Below are 24,660 nucleotides of genomic sequence, written 5' to 3' on the forward strand. Positions count from 1 at the left end.
CTTGCTGGGATTTAAAACAGGCTGTCAGTCCCAATTCTGTTCTAGTGGAAAAGATCAGGTGTATCTCTAACTTACCCTTTGAAACTGTGAAGTATCACATATGTTAGATTCAAAAATCAATTAAAAGACGCTCTGTAAAAAATTACAGTTTCGTCTCTTCGGCTACATTACTTGTATTAATAGCCAATCATAATCCTTTACGGAGGACACAAGACAGAAATTCCCCCAAATTCACCATTTTAGGCCCTGGATCTGGCATTAGGGCACTTTCTCTCTGCCTCCGATCTCTTCTCTCTGAGTTTCTATTCAGTTGTGTAGCATAGTGCTTTGACAGAAGTTTGGTCATAACTCTCTGAAACCACAACAACATGACTTGGCATTTTACGTGCATATCCAAACCCCTTGCCTCATGTCAGTTCCATGATGACTTTTTAAAATTTCTGACAAAACACAATCCCTTCCACATCGTCTGTGCTACTATATCAGCGCAAGTATTTGTATGTATGCGTAAATGTATGAATAGTTCTTTAGGTAAATGAGCAGGCACCCCAAACATAACACGAGTTCAAGGTTTACCGAGTCCAGTGGAGGAGTCGTACTGAATCAGAGGCGTCCTGACGCTTCCTTCATCTGTAATGCAGGTGACCTGGAGAAAGAAGGCTGGACAAAAGGTAAAGTGACTTGGTCATCCAACACCTACAAATGGCGGGCGTACTTTGAAAAGAGCAAGGTATCATAGAATGAAAACGTCTGAAAATAGGATTCTAAGGCACATGGTGCGGTTTTACCTAATATACAAACTTTTTCATTTTAAAATTATCAAGAAAAATAGCTATAATTAGTGTCATAACATCATATATATCACACACACATATATACATATATGTAACAGAACTAAAGAAGCTTAGGGCTTCTATTGCAAAGACAAAGAACTAACAGAGGAGGAAAGGATAATGCATACAGTGTATCTTGTTCTGCATAGAGCTTAAACCTGTTCCTTTAATACTTGCAGGTACCTTTCACTAAGTGACCCAGAGTTTCTTACTAAGCAGGAGAGCTCAAAAGGGATCTTGGAAATCAGGAGGTCGAACTATCTCAGTAGCCAGGAAGCTGAGGGAAGTCCCCAAAGATGGTGAGAATCCCGGCCAGGTGAGAAATTGCCGACTGTCAGGCTATTTTCCCATCACAACCAGCTTCCCAGGCAACCATGAACTTTGAACACGAAAATGTGTAGCTGAGTTGTAAAAATGTTGTTGATAAAATTCAAAAACTATAAATGCAATGCAGGAACTCACTGTTCACCTGGACCTATAGTCAAAATAAGTATTTTCAAGGAAATTTTAAAAAATTGCCCATCAATTTATTGTATCGATCCAGATGGCCTCAAACGGCCTCACGTGCACCCGTCCTGTGGCCACACTGAGCACAGAAAACACTTAATACCTTGTAATGCTTTTTCTCATTTCAATTGAAAACCAAGGCAAACCAAAGCAGGACACCAAATTAAGCGGGGAGATGGAATTTGGTTGTAGAGGGAAAAGGGTTGTTACATCAGGAACAGGTCAGTTAAGAAAAGCCAGACTTAGGTCCTCACAAGTAGCAGCCTGTTACTACCTGCTCGGGCTCTGTTCGGAGGCCACGGGCGCATGAAGAAAACCTCCCAGGGCCCTAAAATTGTCTGATTTTAGGACACACACTGACTGCCCGGGGCGTGCCATTTCTCTTGTAAACACAGTCTGCCCTTCTATCTCGCTCCTTCCTTGGGACACTCAAGGCAGCCGGAGGCAGCACCCCCAGCCCCGCGGCATCGAAACATCAGCGCATCAGGTAGCAAATAGGAATGAAAATCGTATTTACTCTGAGCAGTACCTTTCCCACAGGAAGCAGTCACTTAAACGAAGACATTTTAGTGAGAAGCCTCTGCCAGTCAGCGCTCAGACTGACCACCTCGTAAAGCTAGGGAATGGGGGTCAGAAACTCACTTCTGTCCGCTGTCCTGGGTATGTAGAGGGTGGTGTCCAAGCCGCTGTATACTTGCTGACCACCGTCGGTGAGCACAAACTCCTTCAGAGGGCCATTCAGAGCAAAAGAGCCGCTCCAGTTGACACACAGCATGGACAGATTGCTGTCCACCGAAAACGGGGCTCGATACTGAGGTACTGTTGGGAGAAAGCCGCACGCCACAGAAACGGTTACTTCGGAGAGTCTGTGTGTATGTGTGTGTGTGTGTACCCCTCTTTTTAAAATATGAGCAAAAACAAAATTTTGGGCATTGCTGGAATCCTTTATAGTTCCCTCAGTGTTTATATGTGTGTGTGTGTGTGTGTGTGTGTGTGTGTGTGTGTGTGTGTGTGTGTGTGTGTGTATATATATATATGAAATGCTTTCTCAGCAATACTGCACCTGCTTTCAAAAAAAAAGAAAAAGAAAGAAAAATCAATGGACAGCAGTGTTTTATGAAATAAAACTATTAACATACAATGGTTCTGCTCACCAACATAACCCTGAAGCTCCTATTTTGTTGCTTTTTCCCTTTTTTAACAGGTAAAGTATCCTTAACACTATTAACTACAGTAGATAGCTATTCTTCATATCGAATCAATATTTATTGCTACAAAGCACCAAGGACTAGATGAAGTTAATATATTTTTTCCCCAAACCAAACTGTTTAGATGGTGAATTATGTCCTTTTGGCACCCATTTATTTTCAAAGCTCTTTCTTGAACCATTAGTTTGTTTTCTGAGGTAGTTAAAAAAGCCTTACAAATACCAATTCAAGTATAATTAATTCACTGCCTCGGCTAATCAATCAATAGCATAGAACATCAGTATGTAATCAAGCTCAGGTCTCCTAAGTATTGTATTAGATAGAGAAGCAACGTGTTAGCATTTCATAGGCATGTTCTCTTTTCATATTTTAGCTCCTTTCTAAAACAAAGGAAAAAGAATCCTTAACCGAGGCTCATCTTGTAAATGAATAATTTTTGTAGAAACAAATACAGGAATCCCATACCATCTTGTCAAGTCAGAAGAGATTTATTTTATGACATCCCGTTTCCTCCAAAATAATCAATATGTTTGTAACAGCATTAAGACCCATCTATATAGGAAATCAGCTTTTAAGCAAAGAAAGGAGTAGTGGAAATAAATTGGATATATTTTTTTTCTTTACAAATTAAATTTCTCTGTCACTGGTGTTAGGAAATATAATAAGATGAGGAATAGTTATGCTTTTGTGATTATAAGATTCAACCATGAAGACAAATTCGCTCCTTTCAAAATGAGACATTTTCATAAAGCCATAAGAATTTTTTTTTCTGTAAATACTAAAACAAATGCTGTCAAGCCCTATTTAAATACCTGTTTTTTCCAACACAAATTTTGCCTAATATCACAGTGGAACACACTGTTGGATTTATCTGTGGTTTCCCTCTGTCACTTAATTCAAGAAATTTCCACTTCTCTACATCATGACAGTACAAATAAAGAGAAGGCTTGGGAATAGTAGAAAACTAGAAAGATAGGAGCTTAATTTGCCTTGCAGAGTTTGGAGATCTTCCAGAGGAAATGAGTGATCAAACAATCAAAATAATGACGAATAATGGATTTGGAGACTGAGAAAATGGTAACAGCTACCATGCCCCTAGCAGTGGATGTGCTTTATCGCACATAATCCTCAAAATAATCTTTTCTGAGTGTTTGTGTGATCACATTAACTCTTACTTTTAAAAATGCTAATGCCAAGTACTGAAGATGAGATCAGAATCAGATATAATGTTTCTGGAAGACAAATTTGCAATAAGTGTCCAAAGCCTTAAAATGTTAAAATAGTTGACTCAATGAATTCCCTATATCGAAATTTAAGAAGATAATCAGACATTGAAACTAAGATTTGTTCACAAAGAAATTTTGCACCACATTTATAAAAGGAAAAGATTAGAAACAGCTGAAATGCCCAACCAATGAATAGGATGGTATATTATACAGCTGTTAAACTTGGTGGCTAAAGATTTTTTTTCTTCTTCTCAGTGCCATGAGAAATGTGAATAAAACAATGTCAAGTATAAAAAGCAGACTATGAAATTTTATTTATAATGTGATCTCAGCCATGGAATAAAAATTATGCACAGGAAGGGATTAAAGGAATGAATTATGCCAAAATATCAGCAGCAGTTGCGTCTGGGTGGTGGGATTATAAACAACAGAGCTGACAGATGTGTGACCTGTGTGACTCTGCGGGGCCCAGACTTAGCTGACACTCTGCTGTCTCCCTCTCGAAATTCTTTATGGTTTTGGAACAAGGGGCCCCATATTCTCACTTTCCACTGGGCCCACAAATTATGTCGCTGGTTCTGAGGATAAGTAATTGTTTTATTCTTAATACTCTGTATTTGCCATTTCTTACAATAGACATGCATACCTTATAAAATCTGAAGCTATTTATAGAATTATAAGGAAGCCCCAATTAATTAGTTAATTGCCCTTTTGCTTTTCCTGACAGTGCCCTGTCTGAATGATTTCTGGAAATGCTAAAGATTACCCCACGTAATTTAAAAAGAAAAGGAGTCACAAACTTCTTAAAAAAAAAAAAATCTCCTCAAGGCTTGTCCATTTTCTTCCTTCTGAATCTATTCTTCTAGATTGGGTCCCCAACTCCCCGCCCCCTTACTCCGTTTACTACAAGAAAACCCTTCCTAAATCCATCCTCTCTCTCTGTATTATTAAGTACAACAGGCATTTCCCCCCCAGGACTCATCTTCATTGATGTCTCCATAGCAGTGAACGAAATTCAACATTCACTCAAATCCTTTTCAAAACCGGGTTTTCCCTGCTTTTCACGACAAGCCTCTCCCAGCTGTTCTCTTAAGCTCTCTATTTGACGGTGGCGGCCCCTTCTACTCACATTCCCCTTGGGTGGTGAAGCTGATCCACTCAGATGCCGTGCTGCCCACCTCATTGTGGGCCACCACTCTCAGCCTGTAGGTGGTGTAAGGCTGCAGCGCCCCCAGGCTGGCTCTCAGCCCCGGCCCTGAGTACCATGTCTCTGGCTGGCTGGAAGCACAGGGAGCGTCTGCATGGGGAGAGCAAGCCCTGTGCAGTTGGAGCTCGTAGCTAGGATGACAAAGGGCACAGAGAGAGGAAATGGGCAATGGGATTAGTTTCCCTGTCTTTTAAAACTGCTTCTATTTGGGGAGGATACATTTTGTTTTCATTGAACTATAAGCTCTTTAAATTTCCCATTTGTGGAAAGCTGCTGCCAGGATCATTGTATTTGCTGCTGCTGGAAATGTGCAGCAGGTATAAGCAGAGAAACAGTCAGAGGAGTCCCATGTGTACACCGGGAATGTCCACCCAGGGACAGGTCATTCCTGTCGGTGGAGAGATCTTTCTGCTTGGAAGGACAGTGATAAAACTGTGCTCCTCTGGGAAAATAAAGAATACCTTATTCCCTCCTGATTATTTTGAGTCCAATAATGCCTTTGTTCTTTCAAACAGTGGTTTATCACAACATTTTTAATTAGATCAAGGAAATTCTGATTTGACTACAGAATTGTCTTGCGTCCCAGTTGAGGCTCTAGCATGAATAATCTCAGAGACCCACTGGGAGGAGGACATGCTTTCAATGAACACAAACACATCAAATCGTCTTTCTTATTTCAAGACAATGGTGTGGTTTTCCTCTCTGTCATGAGTTGATGTTATGATTTAAACACTTTGCAGGGAACAATAACACTCGAATCCATTTATCCATCTAATTGCTTAAGGCACCGTTCGGTGAGCAAGCCTTCCCAGGGCAGAGCTGGGTGGCTCTATGGCTGCATGTTTGCCTCACGTTGGGTCATCGGTCCTTCCGGCTGGGCAGTTACCTTTGGATGACACCATTGGGGAACAGCGGGGGGCTCCACTGGAAGGAGGCTGTCCTCGAGGCCAGCGTCTGGATGTGGGGAGAGGACTGTCCAGAGGGTGGAGCAGGATGGGTCCTGAGCTCTGCCGTCGGCCCTTTCCTGCAGCAGTTGAAGCAGGTGCAGGCCTCCACCCCGACCAGGTACGTCGTGAAGGGCTGCAGGCCGTGAAGCGTCTGCTGCGTGGCCCTGCCTTCAGACAGCTGCAGGAGAGAGGACTGGATGAGGCCATGTGGCCGACCCCAACCCACTGGCACAGGAGCACCACACTGCCCACGTCCTACAGACAGAACATGACCCCACATAATCCGGGACGTGCACTGTGGACTGTACCCAGCATTTACCCTCAAGGAATCACCAACCCATCAGACAGGCAGGACTGACCCATGCAAAACAATGTAACGATTTAACATGTAGAAGTTTGTAGTAACAGGATAGAAATCACAAGGTATAATAGCGTGTTATTACCATAGAAAGAAATTAGAAAATGGTACAAAACACACAAATTATTGATCAAATTCGTGCCTTTCAGAACAATGCCCCTTTAAAAAATAAAATCTGTATTCGAATTATTCTCCTAGTCAACATTCACTAAGGTCCTTATTTTCCATTGTTTCTTGCATGTAATTTTTGGGTGGAAAATCCCCTCAAATCCATGATAGAGTTGGCTATTTAAGAGCTTGAAATAGATATATTTTTATATATGTTATGTATACTTAAGAGCTTGATGATCCCATCTTTCTCCCTGAGAGTATTGGTTTCTATGAAATACCATAGTCTTTTTGTCAATCATCTCTTTTACATTACAAACTTTTTGGCTTATTCGCAGCACACTTTTCCCTTCATTGTGATTTCATTAAGAAATCTTTGGAACAGAGTCATTCAGAAATTGGAAACTAATTTTCACATTGACATAAGCAACATATAATTAAAGAAGCTGTTGTTTTCAAAAAATGCATACAGTGTAGTCCAAATATAAATTATTTTAGTTTACTAATATTATCACTGTATAAGCACGGATAATCAAGGGTTGATTTTGTATTTACATCATCTATATTTATTGACTACGAAGCCCTGTAGGAAATATGCTAATATTCCTTTCACATTCAGTAGTAGACCTCCTTCCTATACAAGAGTTATCTTTTGAAATTGTGTCTCAGAACCTGGCACTCTGGCCCCAGAGGATTTCTCCATACTTGCCCAAATTGTACCTTGCATTGGTTTAAATCACTTATAATGGAAGCCTGGGATCTGTGCAATGTTCTATGAGATTCCTGTGAACAAAGACTTATAATCTACACGTATTCATGAGAAAACTGAGAGTGACACAAGCGGTGCCGCAGAGACCTCATCGCGCTTCGGTCTCCTCATTTAAATAATGCCAGGACCGGTCTGGTGGATTATCCAAGCCCTTCCAGCCAAAGGCTTGGCTAAAACATGGTGTGAAAGATGGTTTCCTTGGACAGTCCAAACTGGGACGCCTCGGCGTGTCCCAAACATGTTCATACACGAACAGCGACTCTATAGCTGTGTTGACTGAACCGTTCTACTCTTTCTTCCAAAGGGCCAGAACTTTCTCGAAGTCACGGGAAAAAGCCTGAGTTTTTAGGGTGTTGTTGGACAACTGCACCTGCCAACGTGGGAATTTCCAGGATTATCTTTGCTGTTTTATATTTTTTTTCTCTTTTTCAAATGAACACTTACACCACCTACAATGACCATTTGTCGGTCCCTTACTATATGGCACTGCTACACTAAGTGCCTGACATGTGGTTTCTAAATACTTGGATTTGACTGTCTCAGAAGTCTTAGGTTTCTTACAACATTTATGGAGTCTTTACTACCACCTTGAGCACTTCTCTGCTCAAGCATTGACATATATTCTGCCTGTGTCCTAAAGTTCACAGCTTCTCAGAGGGCTCTTTGTGCTACAAAGTTCACCATAGGGCAATGAACAACAAGTGAATAAGAAAGAAGGATCAAGGAAAACAAAATGCCAGGGCACCGTGGATCATGTTTTAAAAATGCACCGGCCCTGGATTTCCCATCCGGATGCTGTCCTACTCACCACGGCCTCTGGCCCGCCGGTGGTGTTGGAGAACAGCCTGTACAGGCTGACGACCCCATTGGGCCTCCCAGGGGCGCTGATGTTGACGACTGCTTGGGTGGAAGACACTGCATGGAACTTGGGGGGCCTGAGCCCTTCCGGAGGGGCAGGCCCGGTTCTACACCTAGTCCAGCTACTGGCGGCTTTACCTGCAGAATTCACTGCCCAGACCTTCAAAGAGAAATCAGGGACACTAGTCAGAAGCAAGGTAATCTCAGGCAGACAATGAAGCTGGCGATTCAGAGCACCTGAACACAACACAACCAGACACACTTTGATCTTGTGACTTTGTCATCATAAAGGACCTTCCTCTCGTGCCTGTACCCATGTGAACACAGGGGCTGGGCCAACTAGGAGCCCCGATGTCAGAAAGCAGCAAGCTGGTTGAAGCTCAGTGAAAACCTGTTCATCTCTAGGCGGGAGTGGCGTGATTTTTGTCAGCTTCTGGAAACCGGACGGGTCTGCAGACTACATAAAACTCAGCAATTCTTAAACACCGTCTCCACCAAATCTGCATGAAAATTAGATTTCCCTTTCATCAAGGAGGGAATCCACATATGGAAGGATGTATAATCTCATTTATCAAGAAGTATTTGTATAATTAAACAGGAATATCCTAAAAGGTTGCCTTAGGTCATCATTTGCATGAGTAAGTAATTTGTCGAGTGTCAGGTACAATAGACAGAGGAGATGGATGTGTGAGTGTATAGGGTTAAATTAGGCCCAATAACAGCCAACTGCACAGTGATCAATCAGAATGATAGATCTAAATGGCAATACGAGACGACTGTCTTGAGTGTTTAAGAGTACTGGTATTCTTTACAAAGCTTTCAGGTGGTGCAAGTCTAACTTCAGGAGATTGTTTTCTCATCGGGTGTCTCTCTCTCTATCTATCTATCTATCTATCTATCTATCTATCTATCAAAACTTGCCCCGAGCTTTCAAAGACACAGCCAAAAAATACGTTTGATTTTATAGGCCACACATTCCAGGTGTGCAGTGCTCAAAAAGCATGCAGAACATTGAAACTCTGAGACATTTAGAAAAAAAGAACTGTAGACTACTTCACAGTGAGAGTTTAGTTTCATCTTTGTTTTGCATCAACGTATGTTCAAGTCAATAAACACTAGAGAGATTTTGGGGGTACTTAGGCCAGCTCTTATGAGTGTTTCCATACATTTTTTGGGTGGGTTCCTTTGTTAAAGTAAAATTTCTGATGTCGAACTGGTTTTGGATCCCTGTCAAATGCAAATCCCCAGCCCCTTGCTGATAGCAGTGCTAGAAGGCCCATTTTTAAAAGAGAGGAGTAACCTACGTACACAGCAAAGCCTGCTCTTTGTAGAGTTCTGAGACAGTCTTCCATCGTTTGCATAATAGCCACTTACTTACATCTGTATAAAATCCATACTTCACAAAACACTTTAACATATGTTAGCTGACTTAGTCCTCACAACACCACAAACCCCTTGCACAGGTGCGGAAATTGAGGCTCGGAAAACGGCACTCTTCTTCAAGGTGACAGAAAGTACAAGAGCTGAAACAGGAATTCTTCTCTCCGATAAACACTTTTATTGCTCTTTCCAATAAATTATGTGTTTGATTCTGTATGTCATCCACACACATGTATAAATTACTCAGAATCAAGAAAATGAAACAACTGGTCCAGAGGCAAATATTTGCAATTCAAGATTAAACTTTCTTAACTTGTAAGGAAGGATAGATATGCCCAGTTGTCTCAGGTGATGGAGGTCGATTCTGAGAGGCACTGGGGGTGAGGAGAAGGGAATTCAGAAGAGAGGCAGGACTTCATGGAAACCAGAGACCAGATCAGAATATCACCATGGCCACTTTTACGGTCCCCGCTGAAATAGCCAAGGTCAATCTTCCAATCGGGAGGGGACATACAGGCGGTTACTGAAGACGTCAGACTTCAGGGCTGATGAGAAAGAGTCCTAAGCTTTCCATCCTGCTCCAGACCAGCCTCTTTTACTACTTTCCGGGCATAGGGGTGATGTTCTATTACACAGTGAGTGACACGCTTTCAAAGAAAACGTTCTTGCAGAATGGATGCAAAGCAAGGTGCTCATGTCCATACCAGGTTCTTTGTCAAGAGCAGGGCCTCGGTTGGTGACTTAAGGGCACATAGAATTTTAGTGGGGGCCACAATGGATGAGGAAAAAACAAGGAGGAAAGCGAAATGAGGTGTGATAAAATAAGAGGCCAGCAGATTGTCAATTAATTACTGAGCACCAGTAAGAGAACAATGGTGCAGGCATGGGAGGGTTGAAAGGGAATGACGTGAAATAAGTATCATTCATAGAAAGTACTTAGCACAGTTCCAGCCCAGGATTACGGACATAAACGTCGCTTTCATTTTGATGTAGGTAAACGAGGTCTAACAATTAAGTTCGCAAACTTGTTAACCTTTTTTGATATCAGAGGGATTGTTCATTATGAATCTGCACTAATTGGACAAATGGTTAACCAAGTTTACTATTTGGAAGTGCTGAAAAGGCTGCATGAAAAAGTTAGACGACAAGGACTTTTCGCCAACAATTCATGGCTCTTGCATCACGACAATGTCTGTGAGGAAGTTTTTAGCCACTAAACAAATAACTGTATTGGAACACCCTCCCTACTCCCCTGACCTGGCCCCCAATGACTTCTTTCTTTACCCAAAGGTAAAGGAAATATTGAAAGGAAGACAATTTGATGATATTCAGGACATCAAGGATAATACAACGACAGCTCTGATGGCCATTCCAGAAAGAGTTCCAAATTACTTTGAAGGGTGGACGAGGCGCTGGCGTCGGTGCATAGCTTCCCAAGGGAGTACTTCGAAGGTGACCATAGTGACATTCAGCAATGAGGTATGGAGCCCTTTTTCTAGGATGAGTTCGCGAACTTAATTGTCAGACCTTGTAGACTCAAACACTATCAAGGCTTTTTAATATGTCATCAGGTGAGACTAAACCTTATGCCTTCCTGAAGTTTCACTGGGTGGAGTCCTAGTCCCAAAATGTGACTGTATTCATGGTATTTTTAAACCACTTATGTCTCAACATTATAGTGTTTTGTTGTATTTCTTTAGAAATATCCACTTCTAAGAAGTAGGCAGTAGAAAATCCTCCATCGGTAACTGGGGATGTATGTAGCATATAGCGCCTTTTGTCTTTGACAGGAGACCTTCATATTATAGTGCTCTTTTTTTTCCCTAGTCTTTCTCGTTAGTATTCAATCAATTTGAGATAAAAATAGCATTCATATAAATCAACATGCTTATGCAAAGCAGGATCAGCCTATTTACATGAGCCACTTGGAAAACGAGAGCAGTTATGATGAAGAGAAAGCTGAGATAATGAAGCAACATGGATTTCACAGAACTTGTACCAGAGGCAGTGTTTCCGTTACACCAAAGCACCAGAAGAAACATAAGAAAGAAACTGTCAGTGACAGTCTCGCTGTTGAGGTAAAAAGTCCTTTATCCAAAAGTTGCTGTGAATTTTTGTCTATGCCTAGCTGAACAAGAGATAAAAGAACAGAAGTGAAATTCAGAGTTCTATATAAACACACTCACAGATCATGTATGATTTCTACTGAAAAAAATGGTCTCAAGATTCAGGTCCCTCTTTACAGGGTAAAAAAAGCAGCTGAGATTTTATGTGGGAAGTTTTGGGCAATATGCCCTGATCTTTCAATTTTAATGAACAAATATAACCAACAAATGAAATATCTTGTGAATACACAGAGTTGCCGACTTTATGTGTCTGTATCCTGACTGTCTATCATAGCATTAAAAAAAAATCTCCTTAATTGTAAAAAATATTGTATGACGCTTATGGTTGAAGAAATGCTACAAGTTTTGTTAAAGCCCAGGGAAAACACTGAGAGATGCTTTCTCTACTGTCAGCATCCAGCTGATGTCTCTTGGGTCTCATACTTGCTATCATTTTCTATACAAAAATGGAATGTGGGAATGATCAAATTCAACCAGCGAACTCTCTCTCACACACACACAAACCCCTCTAATCTGTTGACTCCTAATGTAAGTGACATGTCTGTCCTTGTCCTTGGAGCCATTTGAGATTTTGCTCTTTCTCCAGGCTGCTTATTTTGAGATGCCTTATAACTGTTATTCTCAGAGGATTAAGATATGGAGGAATTTTCGAGGACTCTGTAATGTCTGGGATATCCTACAGCATGCTTCCTTGTGGAATAATGACAAGTTTTGATAAAATAAAAGCATTTCCGCAATACTAAGGACACATTCATGTCAAGCACCACTAGTAGGCGACGTCGTTCTTTATGAAAACTGGAGCATGTGCGTTTCCTGACCACTCACACCCAAAGTGAACAAAAATCCACCATGAACAGCCATGCCCGTAATCAATAAGGAGAGTAAATCGGTTGCATGTTAACAGGCAAACAATTAAATTATTTGTTTCCGAAGGGCATGTATGAGATTGTTATCACATTCCCATGAGGGAGACAAACAGATATTAAAAAGGTCTTTCCAATACCTGCGCTGGCTAAGGCCAACGGCTAATTCAATAGATTCGATCAGAATCCTCACTTCCTTCACTCTCCTGATTGATGACTCCGGCGTTGGTCAGTCACCACTCATCGCAGTTTGCTCTCTCTCCAGCACTCGCTCATAAATTATGCCTCATAAATAGAAAGACACAATCCACACAATCATCTCAATTCATCTACAACCTGGGAGTCTACATTTTCCCATGGCACTCACACTAAGAATGCCTTTTTAAAGGGTAGCTTGCCGTGGGTTTTGAATATGTTCGAAGAGCAATATGCCAAAATGGGCTTCCCCGGAATTCTAGTTAGAGAGACTCATGGCTAAAAAGAGAAGGCGATCCATCTGAAATGACAAGATTTCCAGATGTCTCCCTGTCATGAGCAGTCCCGCAGGTGAGAGTCAGAAAGGGGTGATGGGCTGAAAAGCTCTGTGCCGCTACCTATGGGTCTGTCTACCTATCTGGTTTCCTTTCAACATCAAGTGGACTTTTTCAGCATCTCTGTTTGTGTGGTGCTTTGGTGGTTACGTTACAGTTGTACAGATATCGTCCCTGCATTCCAGGTTCCTTTCATCTAAAACACTTTGGATCAGGCAAGATGGAGCATGATTTTGAGTGAATTCTGGAACGCAGAGGAAGAAAGGTATCGGCAGGACACCGTCATCCTTTCTTCTGGCACTTTTGAAATTCAGAGACTCGAAACTACTCAAGAGATTGCAAAACATTTTCTTTGGAGAAACGCGTGTCTTCTGTCACTCGTGCCTAGTGACGGAAAGCACCCATCGTTCTTTGGAGTCACTCAATAAATAGGAAGGGGGCAGTCTTCTGAAATATGGGGGGGGGGACATTGGTGTCAACATTAGGGGGAAATGCGAAAATTAGCCTCAATTTGGTTTCAGTAATAATAATGAAAATTTGGAATTTATTGCCTACTGCTTTTTAGGGCTTACTATATCTGTTCTCCTGGAGAGAAAATAAACAGGAACGTGGTCCTGCCCAGCTCTCCTGAAGGAGACATATAAGCGGCTAACAGGTTTCTCGAGCACTTATACTTCTGTAAGGGTAGTATGTGTACTGATTGACTTCATCCTCCCAACAAACCACCCTACAAGGTCAGTTGAGGAAATGGAGGCACGGATAAGTTTATGCCATTCAGTAGGTGGTAGGGCAGGCTTTCCAGAACAGGCATGTGAGGCAAAGCCCGGATTCTCCTCCTTTGCCCACACAAGGCCATTGATGGAAGGCCGGAGCCCGTCTTCCAAGTGCTGGAGGCCCTACTGTCGCACAGCCCTGCATGAACTGGCAGTTTGTGTAGACCAGAGCCTCATAGAGAGATGGTGGGAATTACCCCAACATCACGGCACCCATTCCTGCCACCGCTTATCATGCTTTCAACAACATTACATGCTCCACAGAGGCTCACAGCACTCCCATGCGTTCCATATGGCTCCGAACCTGTGGAAACGTATGGGAATTCTGTTATGTGCACTACATTAATAGCTCTAGCCTAACTGATGGAACACGGTAACACATCCTTTCCCTACAATAAGTGGCTAGAGTAAGCTAGCAGCCCAATCGCTTATTGTGAGGACTATCTCTAGGAATGACAGTCTAGTTAAGACGGTAACATGGTTTATCATCTATCCATTTGACAGACACTACTGAGCCCTGTGTGCCAATGTGCTATGAGCCAGAGCGACGACAGGGGACAAGGCTGGAGTTAACAGCCTGGTGGGGAGAGGTGGACAATAAACACAGAACCAACAGGTAATGATGTGCTGGAAAGGAAAGAACCGAGAGGATATAAACTACACGGGACGCAGCGCTAGAGTAGAGAACGGTGAAGTTGTCCCCCATTGTGCCCTCAGGAGGTGAGAATCAAGCTGGGATGCTGACGGTAAGAAGGGAACCACCACATGAAAAACCGGAGGGAAGAAGACATCTTTGGGCAAAGGAAGAGCAAGTACAAAGGGCCTGGGGATGGATTTTCCAGGAGGCTGGTGTAGCTGGTGAGTCAGGGCCGGAGAACGATGAGATGAAGGCAGAGGTGGACAAAAGTCAGAGCATGAAAGGCCTCACTGAACCAGGGTGGACTCTGCAGGCTATGGGAAGCCCAGGAAGGGCTCCCAGTCGGGCAGTGACTTTATCTGATTTACATCTCACAGGGATAACTGGATATTAAATGATCTCTATGCACTTATCTATTAAAACTTAATTTTATACAGGAGTGACAATGTCCTGGCCTTTAAAGCAACTCATGTCAAGTACACAACCTAGTTCCCAAGACCTAAGGTAGATCTTTTTCTCCCAATTCTACAGGTAAGGAGACTGAGGCTTAGAGAACTTAAATTACTGCTGAGAGCACAGGGCCAGGAAGGCATGCAGCCCAGACTACAATCCAAATCAGTTTATCTTTGCAGAGTCAGGAGTTCCTGCTCCCGATGGGGGTGAAGTGAAGAAGCTGGCTTCTGGCTCGGCCGCTGTGCAACTGGGTAACTTGCTCAGTCATTCAGCTTCCTGATTACACGGAAGGAATAACCCTACTTACCTCACAGGACTCGTCTGAAATTTACATGAAATAAACTTTCTATACATTTCTGAGTGAATAAATACATTTATAAATATTTTATGAAGGGTTTTGAAAGCCCCGGAGCTGTACAGAAATGTAATTGGGAGCGACCATGGGGTGAATTTAAGAACACACTTTTTGGATCCTGAATCTCAAGGTTCAAATTTGACTTTTTCCACTTACCAACTGTATCCTTGGGCAGGTTAAATAATCTCTCAATGCCTCAGATTCCTAAGTGTTATTATTAGTCACGTCCCTTATCTCAAATGGTTGTTGTGAGTTAATACACGTAACGCTCTTAACACAGTCCTCAACCCACACCAAGCACTAAATAAATAATAACGGTCATTATTATATCATTTGTATGAAAAGTCGAGTTTTAGAAGAGAAAGTGGGGCTAAATGGCACTCCTGTCATACAATTCTGGGTTCCATTTAGCTATTATGGTTCAACAATAAAAAAACCTTCACAGCATTCTGAGTTCAGCCCACATCTCTGTGTATTTTCCTCCAGGTTCTTCTCCACTACAGAATTTAGGGTTAGAATAAATGAAAGAATGCCTGGTTTTTCAGATATGTTTCTACATCCAAATTTGTGGCTTGGATGGCATTCTTTATTTTGCCTTATTAACTAAACATTTTCAAAAGCATTCCAAAGTATGAGCAAAAGGAAACATTGGAGCAATCCAATGGATTCTTGAAAGAAAATTTTACTCCCAGCTTCCATTACAAATACGCCTATTGGCATCAAGGAAAGAACTGTACATTTTCCTAGATACTTACAGGCATCTTAGTAATCAGATCCATCAACCGATAGATAAATCAATTTACAAGAGACAGTTGCAACCGTTTTCTTAAAGGTTTCAAGTGAAGACATCCCATTTACTTAAATATGTTAACATTTTTCTTGCCACCTGAAGATATGATTGCTTCATATAGACCAAGACAGTTATTTAGAATTTAATGGAAGTGTATCATTGGTGAAACTACTTAAGTACAATCCTCCCTAAGCTTTCAGAATCACTTAGTGCTTTATCAATGATCAGAGTACAAGTCAAAGCTTGCCAGTGACCCTCCAGCCCAGAAAGGGCTCCACGGGGGAAGGTACTGTCACAAACTGGGTGAGAAGCAGCCTCAGTGCAGTGTACGGGACGTGCTGGGCAGTCTGTTTGCCCCCAGATCCGTTCTCCGCCCTGCTCTGTACCCCACAAGGTTGGTGCTGCAAACTGCCTCATGAAGGAAGGAGACAGCTTGGTGTTTTTGTTTTGAGGTCTCCTGCCCCCTCTCTTTGGCACTCCAGTTTATCAAGGCTGCATTCCTTCCCCACATCCACAGATTCTATGGGCAGCCCTTCTCCACTTCCTACAGTGGGAGCTGGGTTTCAGGAAAAGCTCCCCTCTCTGCCCCGGTCCCTTTAGGCCCAGAGGGTAACAGCTTCAGGCTATTGCTAGTCCCTGGGCACCGGAACATGCCTCATTGACATTCTTGATCCTGCCCATACCTTCCTGAATAGTTTTTACCTTAAATTCAGAGGCGGAAGAAATGTCAGTCATGGGATATGTGCAAGCTGTTCTTCTCCGGAGAAGAGAAGTGACAAGGACGAAGAGGGTGGACCAGCCTCACTGAAGGGATATCACACCTGCAGACCTACCTGTGTTCTTGGTTAGAGGATTTTATATTCAAACATTTGATTAATGACTCATGGACAGAGACCTAGGAGACCTCTTAACCTGGCTCTTTTCCCTCTTGGAAGAAAGTCTCTCTTTCTTTTATTATATTTAGGGGGAAAGAGGGTAGAGTGGGGAGGTGGACCTACCTACCATGCTAGGCACACAGACATCTCCGTTCTCATAACACACCCATCAGTTCAATGAGAAAAGCGAGGCTGTGAGAAACTGAGGGTCTTGACCAAGCTGTGTGATTTCCACTCTGTTTCTTCATCCAGAACACAGGACGGCTGAGAGCATCAATGGGAAAGAACACAGGTCTGTACTGATTCCATGTAGCACGGTTGGTGTGTGCCGTGGTCTGGGGCTGCTCCTGTTTCTGGTGGAAGCGTGTGCCACACAACCCTGCAGGCTTGCCTGTAGCACGGGGCCGTGGGGCCAGGCCTGCTCACTCACGGAAAGGTAAATGGTACCAGGGACCAGTGCCAGTCCTGCTCTTGGCTGACTCACGGATATTGGGCGAGAGAAGTCCTCTTTTCATTCTGAGATGGGAGGGTGGTAAGAATGGTAATAGCAATAATAATAATACCACCACCACCACCACCAACAACAACTACTGTTATTATATTGATTGAGTGCTTTCTATGCATGAGCGTTGTCCGAAGCACATTCACATATCAGCTCATTTAATCTCAAACAAGCCTATGGGTTCACTGCTGCTTCTATACACATTTTAAATACCAGGAAACTGAGGCACAGGGTCTGAGGCAATGGAACTAATGATTTTCTCTGACACCAGGAGAGAGTCTGATACTGAATGAAGCCAGATAGAGACAATGTGAGGTGATGGAGGCAGAGAAAGGATGAATCAATCCAACAACATCAGGCTCTGCACCCAGGTGCCTGTGGGGCCTGCTACGTCTGCCTTTTCCTCGGTTCCTAGGGATTTCTTCAGTCCCTTTCACAGGCAGGTGACCAGAAACCATTCTCTTTTGTTTCAGTTAAAGTTGGGTTTCTATCACTGGTAGTGAAATGACATGATATCATACCGATGGCGTAGGTTTTCTCAAGGACCTAAATGGGACTCTTGCACGTAATACATGGAGTAAATTACGCTTACATATATTTATATTTTATAATATATTTATATTTTATAATTTAAATTTTATATTTAGAATTTATGAAATAAATGTATTGGTAAATAAGTAAATTAGGTTTCCATAGGAAACACCATTACTGACATTCCCATGTGTCCATCTGGTTGGTGGATAACCACGTAACTGTCCCTTATCCGAAGCTGCCCTCATTTACTCATTCGCTTTGATAAGACTTAAAGCTAAACACTATTAGAGAATCAAATTGCTCAGGGACAGAATTTTTTGTCAGGCTTTACGAATTACAGATTTCAAAGGCCAATCGAGAGAAGTTAAGGTTTGATTAAAAGTTTTACAAGTGGATGGCTGTAGTGTATTCCTACTCAGGCCCCTAGAATGTGGAACAGCCAGGAGCTTCTATTTAAAGATGAGGAAAGACAGAAAAAGGGTAATTTGCTCACGGATCCAACCATAGTAATAGAAGGACTAAAAGCTGCTGTCCTTTCTCCTCCCTTCTAGTTCGTCACCTGCACTTTGGCAGCTTTCGGGGGGTTGGTGCAGAGGGGACTGTTGGTGCCCTCTGCAGTCCTCAGACAGCTGCTTCAGCGGGAACAGTGAGGGTCCCCCGTCTCCTCCACAACCCTTCTTTCCATCATTCTCACATACATTTTCAGACAGAACTGTTTGGAGGCAGTATTGGTCTGTCGGAAAGCATCGGGCCACCATGCCATCTGGGTTCCTACACCACCAGCCCTCAGATCAGACCCACACCTGAGTGAGTCAGAGGGGACCCTCTGAGGCTGACCTGTCTCTTCTCAGTCACCCAGTCACAAGGCATCAGATGCCTTTAGATACCCTGGGTGTGCGTGGGCGCTCATTGCAAAAATCTGTCAAGGTGGGAAGTTTCAGGAAAACTAATTAAGTCACTGACAGCAGGATTCAGTGAAAAGGGGAGTCCTGGCAGGTCCCCAGCAAACCCATGGTGAGCCACTGCCTTAAGCAGAGTATGGATAGAACACACAATCACTGAGAGCAGCTCATCCGTCCCTGCTCACTTCCTTCAAGGTAAAACCGAAGCTTCACAGGGAGTGGTCTCACACCCAGGTCCCTCTCTGAAGTCTGTGGAGGAACGGTTGTCTTAATTTGCTTGCTGAACAATTCAGAACTTGCCCACATGGACTCTGGAGGTGTATAGTGTCTATATTGGTACAGCCCAATTCTCAAAGGGTTGACGATAGAAATGAGCATGGTATGTGAAAAAAAATCTTACTGGATTAGCAAATATTCCGCAACAGGGCCATGTAGGAAGACGGCGGGGAGCAACATCTGACACCCTCCACAAGGTACCATGGGGATGGCTGACTGAATTACTTACTGGTCATCACCACTCTTCTGACTAACAGGCCACACCTTGGGCAGATTCTCAGTTCTTTGTTTCCATTCCCTGCAAATCTATGGATTACCACAGAAATGCTGCTCTCTGTGGAAGGGTCAAACCACTGACAGATGTAGGGAGAACCAAACGATCCAGGACAATGAAAGTGTTTTCTAAAAGGCAACTTGCAGAGGAAGTGACCCTCAGATGGGTTTGTGCACAAGGCAAATTCATCTCAGACAAAATGTTCTTTTGTTAAAGGGAAATCAATGTTTTGAGTGCATTACTTCCTACATGACTTCTGTGAGATTACTCAGGGTCCACGTAGACCCAGCATTTACACAGGCTAACTAAAGCCAATATTTTAGTTCCTTTACTTCAGCATTCAATCTATATTTTTCCAACTACTTCCTGTAAGAACTGGGTTTTGGGACTGAAAACCTAGGTTTTTCCTTTTACCTGCTCTCTATCCTTCTCAGGTTGTAACAACATGAGGTTATCTACTAAATGCAAATTTGAGATGAGTTCATTATGAAAACCAAATTAAGTACTTTCATTTGGGTGGAATGAATATAAAGGAGAAGTGTGACAGAGCTGATAGTAACAGTTTCAAAAGAGACAGTGTAGCCTGAGATTCTTAACTCATCTCCGCTCTGAAATGTGGGTCCCATGGTACCTTAACGCCTTCTGGTGAGAAAACTAACCAGAGCAAAGACACATTCTTGGAATTCGCCATTCCTTAGAAAACTGAGATGAGAGTCCTACAGATCACGTGGCCAATTATTTAACCCAATGACACAACAGGATGCCAAAAAAGCTATAATCACTAGTTGGCTTTCCATGTCTGTAAGTCATTTAGTTTTGTCTAATTAGAGGCCAAAGATTTCATGCTGACTCTATCCAGCTCTCTTACAAAGGTACATTTTTATTCATAAGGGAGACTAGATAATTGAGAATAGAGGGGTCTTTGATAACTTGACATGTTTCAGTAAAGATAATGAGAAAAGAACAAAAGGATGGCCACATAGATTCTGGCTGTTTCTAACAGTATTTTGTTTCCAACTGTGACATCAATAAGTATTTTGTTCCTTCATGATGTAAACTATAATCCTTATCCTAAACCCTTGGGGCCTAATATGTTTTCAAATAATTTTGTTTTTATCAGATTTTGGAAAGGTAATAAAATGCACATATTGTGCATTTCCCCTAGAATTGTCTTGTAATAAAATGTGGTATTCTACAGCAAAACATACAAATATTCACATTAAATGGAATGAATGTTACAAATAGCCTCAAATTTGTGTAGATTGGGTTTTGCTGTCACAAGAGTTTACTAAACCTAGAGGAAAAAACAAAACAGAAACAAAAAATCTTTTGTTTTTAAGAGATTTTTAGATTTGGCATTGCAAACACGGGATTACGGCTTATATCTGTGTTTCTCCAAATCATCCAGAATCTATATTTTAACTGTCACTAACTCCATTGGGTAGTTAGTCCTATATGTTATTGGCCTAAATATACTCGTTTCACACTTAAGATGCTACCTCTAACTGCTGTCCTCATTGATTTGCTCAATGTCCTCCTGGTGACATAGGGATTTTGTTATTTCTGGCTATGCTAAGCTTTTCAAGGCTCAGTTTCCTCCTTTAGAAAATTGCACTTGGCACTGTGCTTGGCACTCGGTGCTTGCATTCATCAACAAGCTTCCTTTGACTGCAAGAGAACTGATTTTGACTTAGAAGGACATTTATTGGGAGTATATGGAATTAAAAGAACAGTGGAAGAGTCATGCTTGGAAACAGCAAGGATACGAAAATCTTCCGGATGGAGATTAGGGGTGTTTTATCAGGACTTCTCACCCCACCTTTTAAAATTCTGAGTGATTCTGCTGCTGATCAAGCCGAGGCGAGTCTGGGGGCTGGGCATAGCTCATGCCACCACCACTTGGCTGGAGGCAGCCTGACATACTGACTGCCTGACACTCCCACCAAACCTGAGCAAGGGGCAGGAGAATCATTCCCCCAATGGCACTCTGATGGCAAAACCAAACAACCCCAACACACGTCCTCTCTGGATTTCAAAATACTTTTACAATGTGTTTTCTTAATTCTTAGCTTTTTAGGGCCATGCAAAGTCCGACACTATTTAAGCTGCCCTTGTACTAAGCCTACTTCATCCCCACGTGTAGGTTAGTTGTCTCTCTAGACTTTTCTCGACATCCCATGTTTCTTGTGCACAGGGGCCGGAGATGCCTGCCATCAGATGTTATTTTGTCGTGGGACAATTAATGAGTTATTTTCAAGGTGATCTTTTCACAAGGAGTATTTCCTCCCAAAGCAACACCCATCGTGGAAAGCTTAGTGAGAAACCAGTTCATCAGTGAGACAGGCAAATGCTTCACCTAAAATCTACATGGCAATAACAAGCATGTATCAAGAACCAAGAAAATGAAGGTGGCGAATGAATATGGTCTTTCCCGCCTCATTGACTGTTTAAAGAATCACTAAAGGATAGGGTGAACTTCTTTAAGCCCAACATTTCTTTGAGTGGCTTTTCCAATTACGAGAGTTTTACAGGCTGGAGCAGGTGTGTGCACACAGTCTTAGGGTGAACCGCTGGCACATTGCTTACCTGGTACTCATACTCTGTGAAAGGCAAGAGGTCAGAATCCACAAAAGAGCTTGAGCTTCCATTGTAGGTGAGCACGGGCTGTGATATTCCAGGCTGAGCCGCTGGCTGTCTTCTGTACAATTCGTAATATAAAATTTTTCCATTTGGCTGAAGCGGCCCTGCCCACACAAGGGACACCGTGGGCTGGAACCCTCCTGGAGCTGTGTGGACCTCTACGTGTGGGGAAGGCTGCATCAGGGGTGCGACTTCCGGTGTCTGTACGCACGCCCAGTCGCCTGACGCACAACCCACCTCGGTGCAGGCTTGAATCCGTACTTCATACCTTCGGGACACAAGGCAGAAATTACCCACCATTGGAAACACAGACTTTCACTGGAAGAATCTTTCAAAGACCGGGAGTTTTCGGAAGAAAAGACACGTACGATTACATTTATTCTGATCTACAGCTAACCCTTCTAAGGAACAACAAAGTCACAGCTTCATAGATATTCTGGAACATTCAATCCTCCTGGTGTTCCAAACTAAGGCAAAAATTCCCATCTGTCTGGAAAGGCTGAGCACAACTCTTCCCTAAGCAGGAGCATATGGAAGACATAAACTTCCAAGGTGTGCTCCAGCACTCAAACACTGGTACTCAGCGGAATCATGTAACACAGTGATGGAGTATGCTGATCGTGGCGATTGTGACCAGTTTTCAGTAGCCCTGGGCTCCTCCTACCTCTGCAGCCTCAGCTAAGATTCCCAGGAATGTTTCCAGGTCATGAAGGAACATCATGGAGTTAAGGTCTCTGTGGTAACACATCCCCTCACCTGATACCTGACATCCTAAAACAGGCTCCCTTACACCACACACAAACCTTTGGAGGCCACAGTTAACCCAGCTACACACTAGATTAATCACGGAGACACCTTGTCACCATCCAGCTATACCCTGACAGTCAATGATGTTTTGCCCCATAATCGCTCGCCTGCCACTGGAAAGATCTATTTACATAGCAGGGACTTTTCCTTTCTAACAAATGAGGCTTTTGTCAGTATTAAGTTCCTATGGCCTCAAAGAAATGCTTTTCCCCTCTGTTCCCAGGCCCCCATTGATTTCCCAACAACCCTAATTTTCCCTCAGAGCATCAGCTATCTTTCTTTCTTTTGGGTCCAGCTTTTTCTCCTCCTAGCCTCCACCTTTTTCTCCTTTTAGTCTCCACCTTCTCCCTTTGCTCCTCTAATCACTGCTTTCTGTTCTCTTACTTGCTTTCTGTTTCCCTTTGCCCTTTCTCAGTTGTACTTCTCTCTTCCTCTGTGATGTCACACGTTCCCCTTTTCTGCTCCTTCTCCCTCCTTCTCCTCTTGTGCTGTCTCCACCATGATGGGGATACCAGTTTTGTGAGAACAAATCCACAGTGTGTGGCAGATCTAACTTCTAAGCAATTCTGTGAAGTCAGTTTCAATTTCCCACCCTGGATCACTGGTTTTCTGCATGACCCATGGTAGTTTCAAAATTCTGGGTCAGACGACTTTTGCCACCAGCCTCCATCCCACTGACCAGTGGGGTGGGAGGAGCCCCCAGAAGGACACACTAATTTGCAGTATTCAGTAAATATTTATGGAAAAATCCCAAACTACATCAATGTCAACTTCACACAGAAGTGATAGTCTGATTTAAGTCACTGATGTCACTTATATCTTCAATAACTGTGGATGATAAGAGACATCTCTTATTGCCTTAAATATCATTGCTAGGTTTAGGAGATAAGTCAAACTTATTATTAGTAGTAGTAGTAGTAGTAGTAGTAGTAGTAGTAGTATCTTTTTTTAGCCTGGGAAGTGTGCCCGTCTTACATCTGGAAAATTTTTGCTTCTCTAGAAATCTTTTCCAATAAGAGTTTCAAAAAGGAGCAAGCTGATACAATTATTGAACGTTACAGGTAACTTTCAGGTAAAGAGGAAGCCATCCGCAAGGCACAGCTCTGCAGATTAACATGGGCCTTTTTTATGCCCTGAATCAGAGTCAGATAAAAGCCAACACACACAGCATGTGCAGTAACTATGGAGATACCTGTGGAAGCTTTAATTACTGTTTAATATCTAATGCGGCCCTAAGTAATTGTCATGAGTAAGATTCATCAGACCGTGACTGTTTCATTTAAACAGCACTCTATAACAGAGATAATTATAGAAGGGTCCTAATCTACACATCAGCAGATTCCAGTAACAGCAGAGTGTTAGCAATGGTGGTTGGAAATCAACGCTTTCAGACTTTCAATTTTTTTAAAGTGGTTCTGTTCATTTTACCAAAATTTAAGAATAAAATGTCTTTTATGATCCTTCTCTCTGGGGATGTAAGTTACTTAAAATGTGGTGGAAAAAAAAAAAAAAGTCAAGTGGTTCTTTAAGCTATGGGAAGACGGCCGGTGGTAAAATTCCTTCGCGTGGAGAACGCACCCAGGCATGTCACAGAGCCCAGAGGGGACCACCGAGGACACATGAGCTACAAAGTCGCATTGTCCCGTGAAACCATGAGGAACAGCAGGGACAAGCTCTGCCCCGCAAGGTACCCCTTATACCAACACTAAGGGGGGAGGAAACAGAGTGAGAGGAACCTTGTTAAATGCCGGATTCAGTAAGGAGGGCTCTCCCAGGATGGATTTGGATCAGTGCCACTCTGGCTGGTGAGAACTCTCATTGACTGGCACTTTTTTCATACCTTAAAGTAATACCTCATTTTTTTGACACCCTGCATCAGATGACTCCATCACGGCTCTCAGACTGCCCAGAGGCCTGCCGGT

The 24,660-nt window shown here is 42.7% G+C and overlaps 1 protein-coding gene across 1 annotated transcript in view; it reads right to left on the reverse strand.

Annotated features, from left to right (window-relative positions):
• Positions 1 to 24,660, reverse strand: part of USH2A (usherin) — a gene marked incomplete at both ends in the record, with an annotated part of 554,530 nt that overhangs the window by 7,619 nt on the left and 522,251 nt on the right. The window contains 6 exons of the mRNA XM_081039194.1: positions 577 to 660; positions 1,983 to 2,159; positions 4,904 to 5,112; positions 5,868 to 6,106; positions 7,972 to 8,181; positions 21,878 to 22,199. Coding sequence (XP_080895320.1) covers positions 577 to 660; positions 1,983 to 2,159; positions 4,904 to 5,112; positions 5,868 to 6,106; positions 7,972 to 8,181; positions 21,878 to 22,199 — 1,241 coding nt within the window. The remainder of the gene's footprint in view (positions 1 to 576; positions 661 to 1,982; positions 2,160 to 4,903; positions 5,113 to 5,867; positions 6,107 to 7,971; positions 8,182 to 21,877; positions 22,200 to 24,660) is intronic.

The sequence above is a fragment of the Rhinolophus hipposideros genome, assembly GCF_964194185.1.
Source record: "Rhinolophus hipposideros genome assembly, chromosome: 26".
NCBI classification, from domain to species: Eukaryota; Metazoa; Chordata; class Mammalia; order Chiroptera; family Rhinolophidae; genus Rhinolophus; species Rhinolophus hipposideros.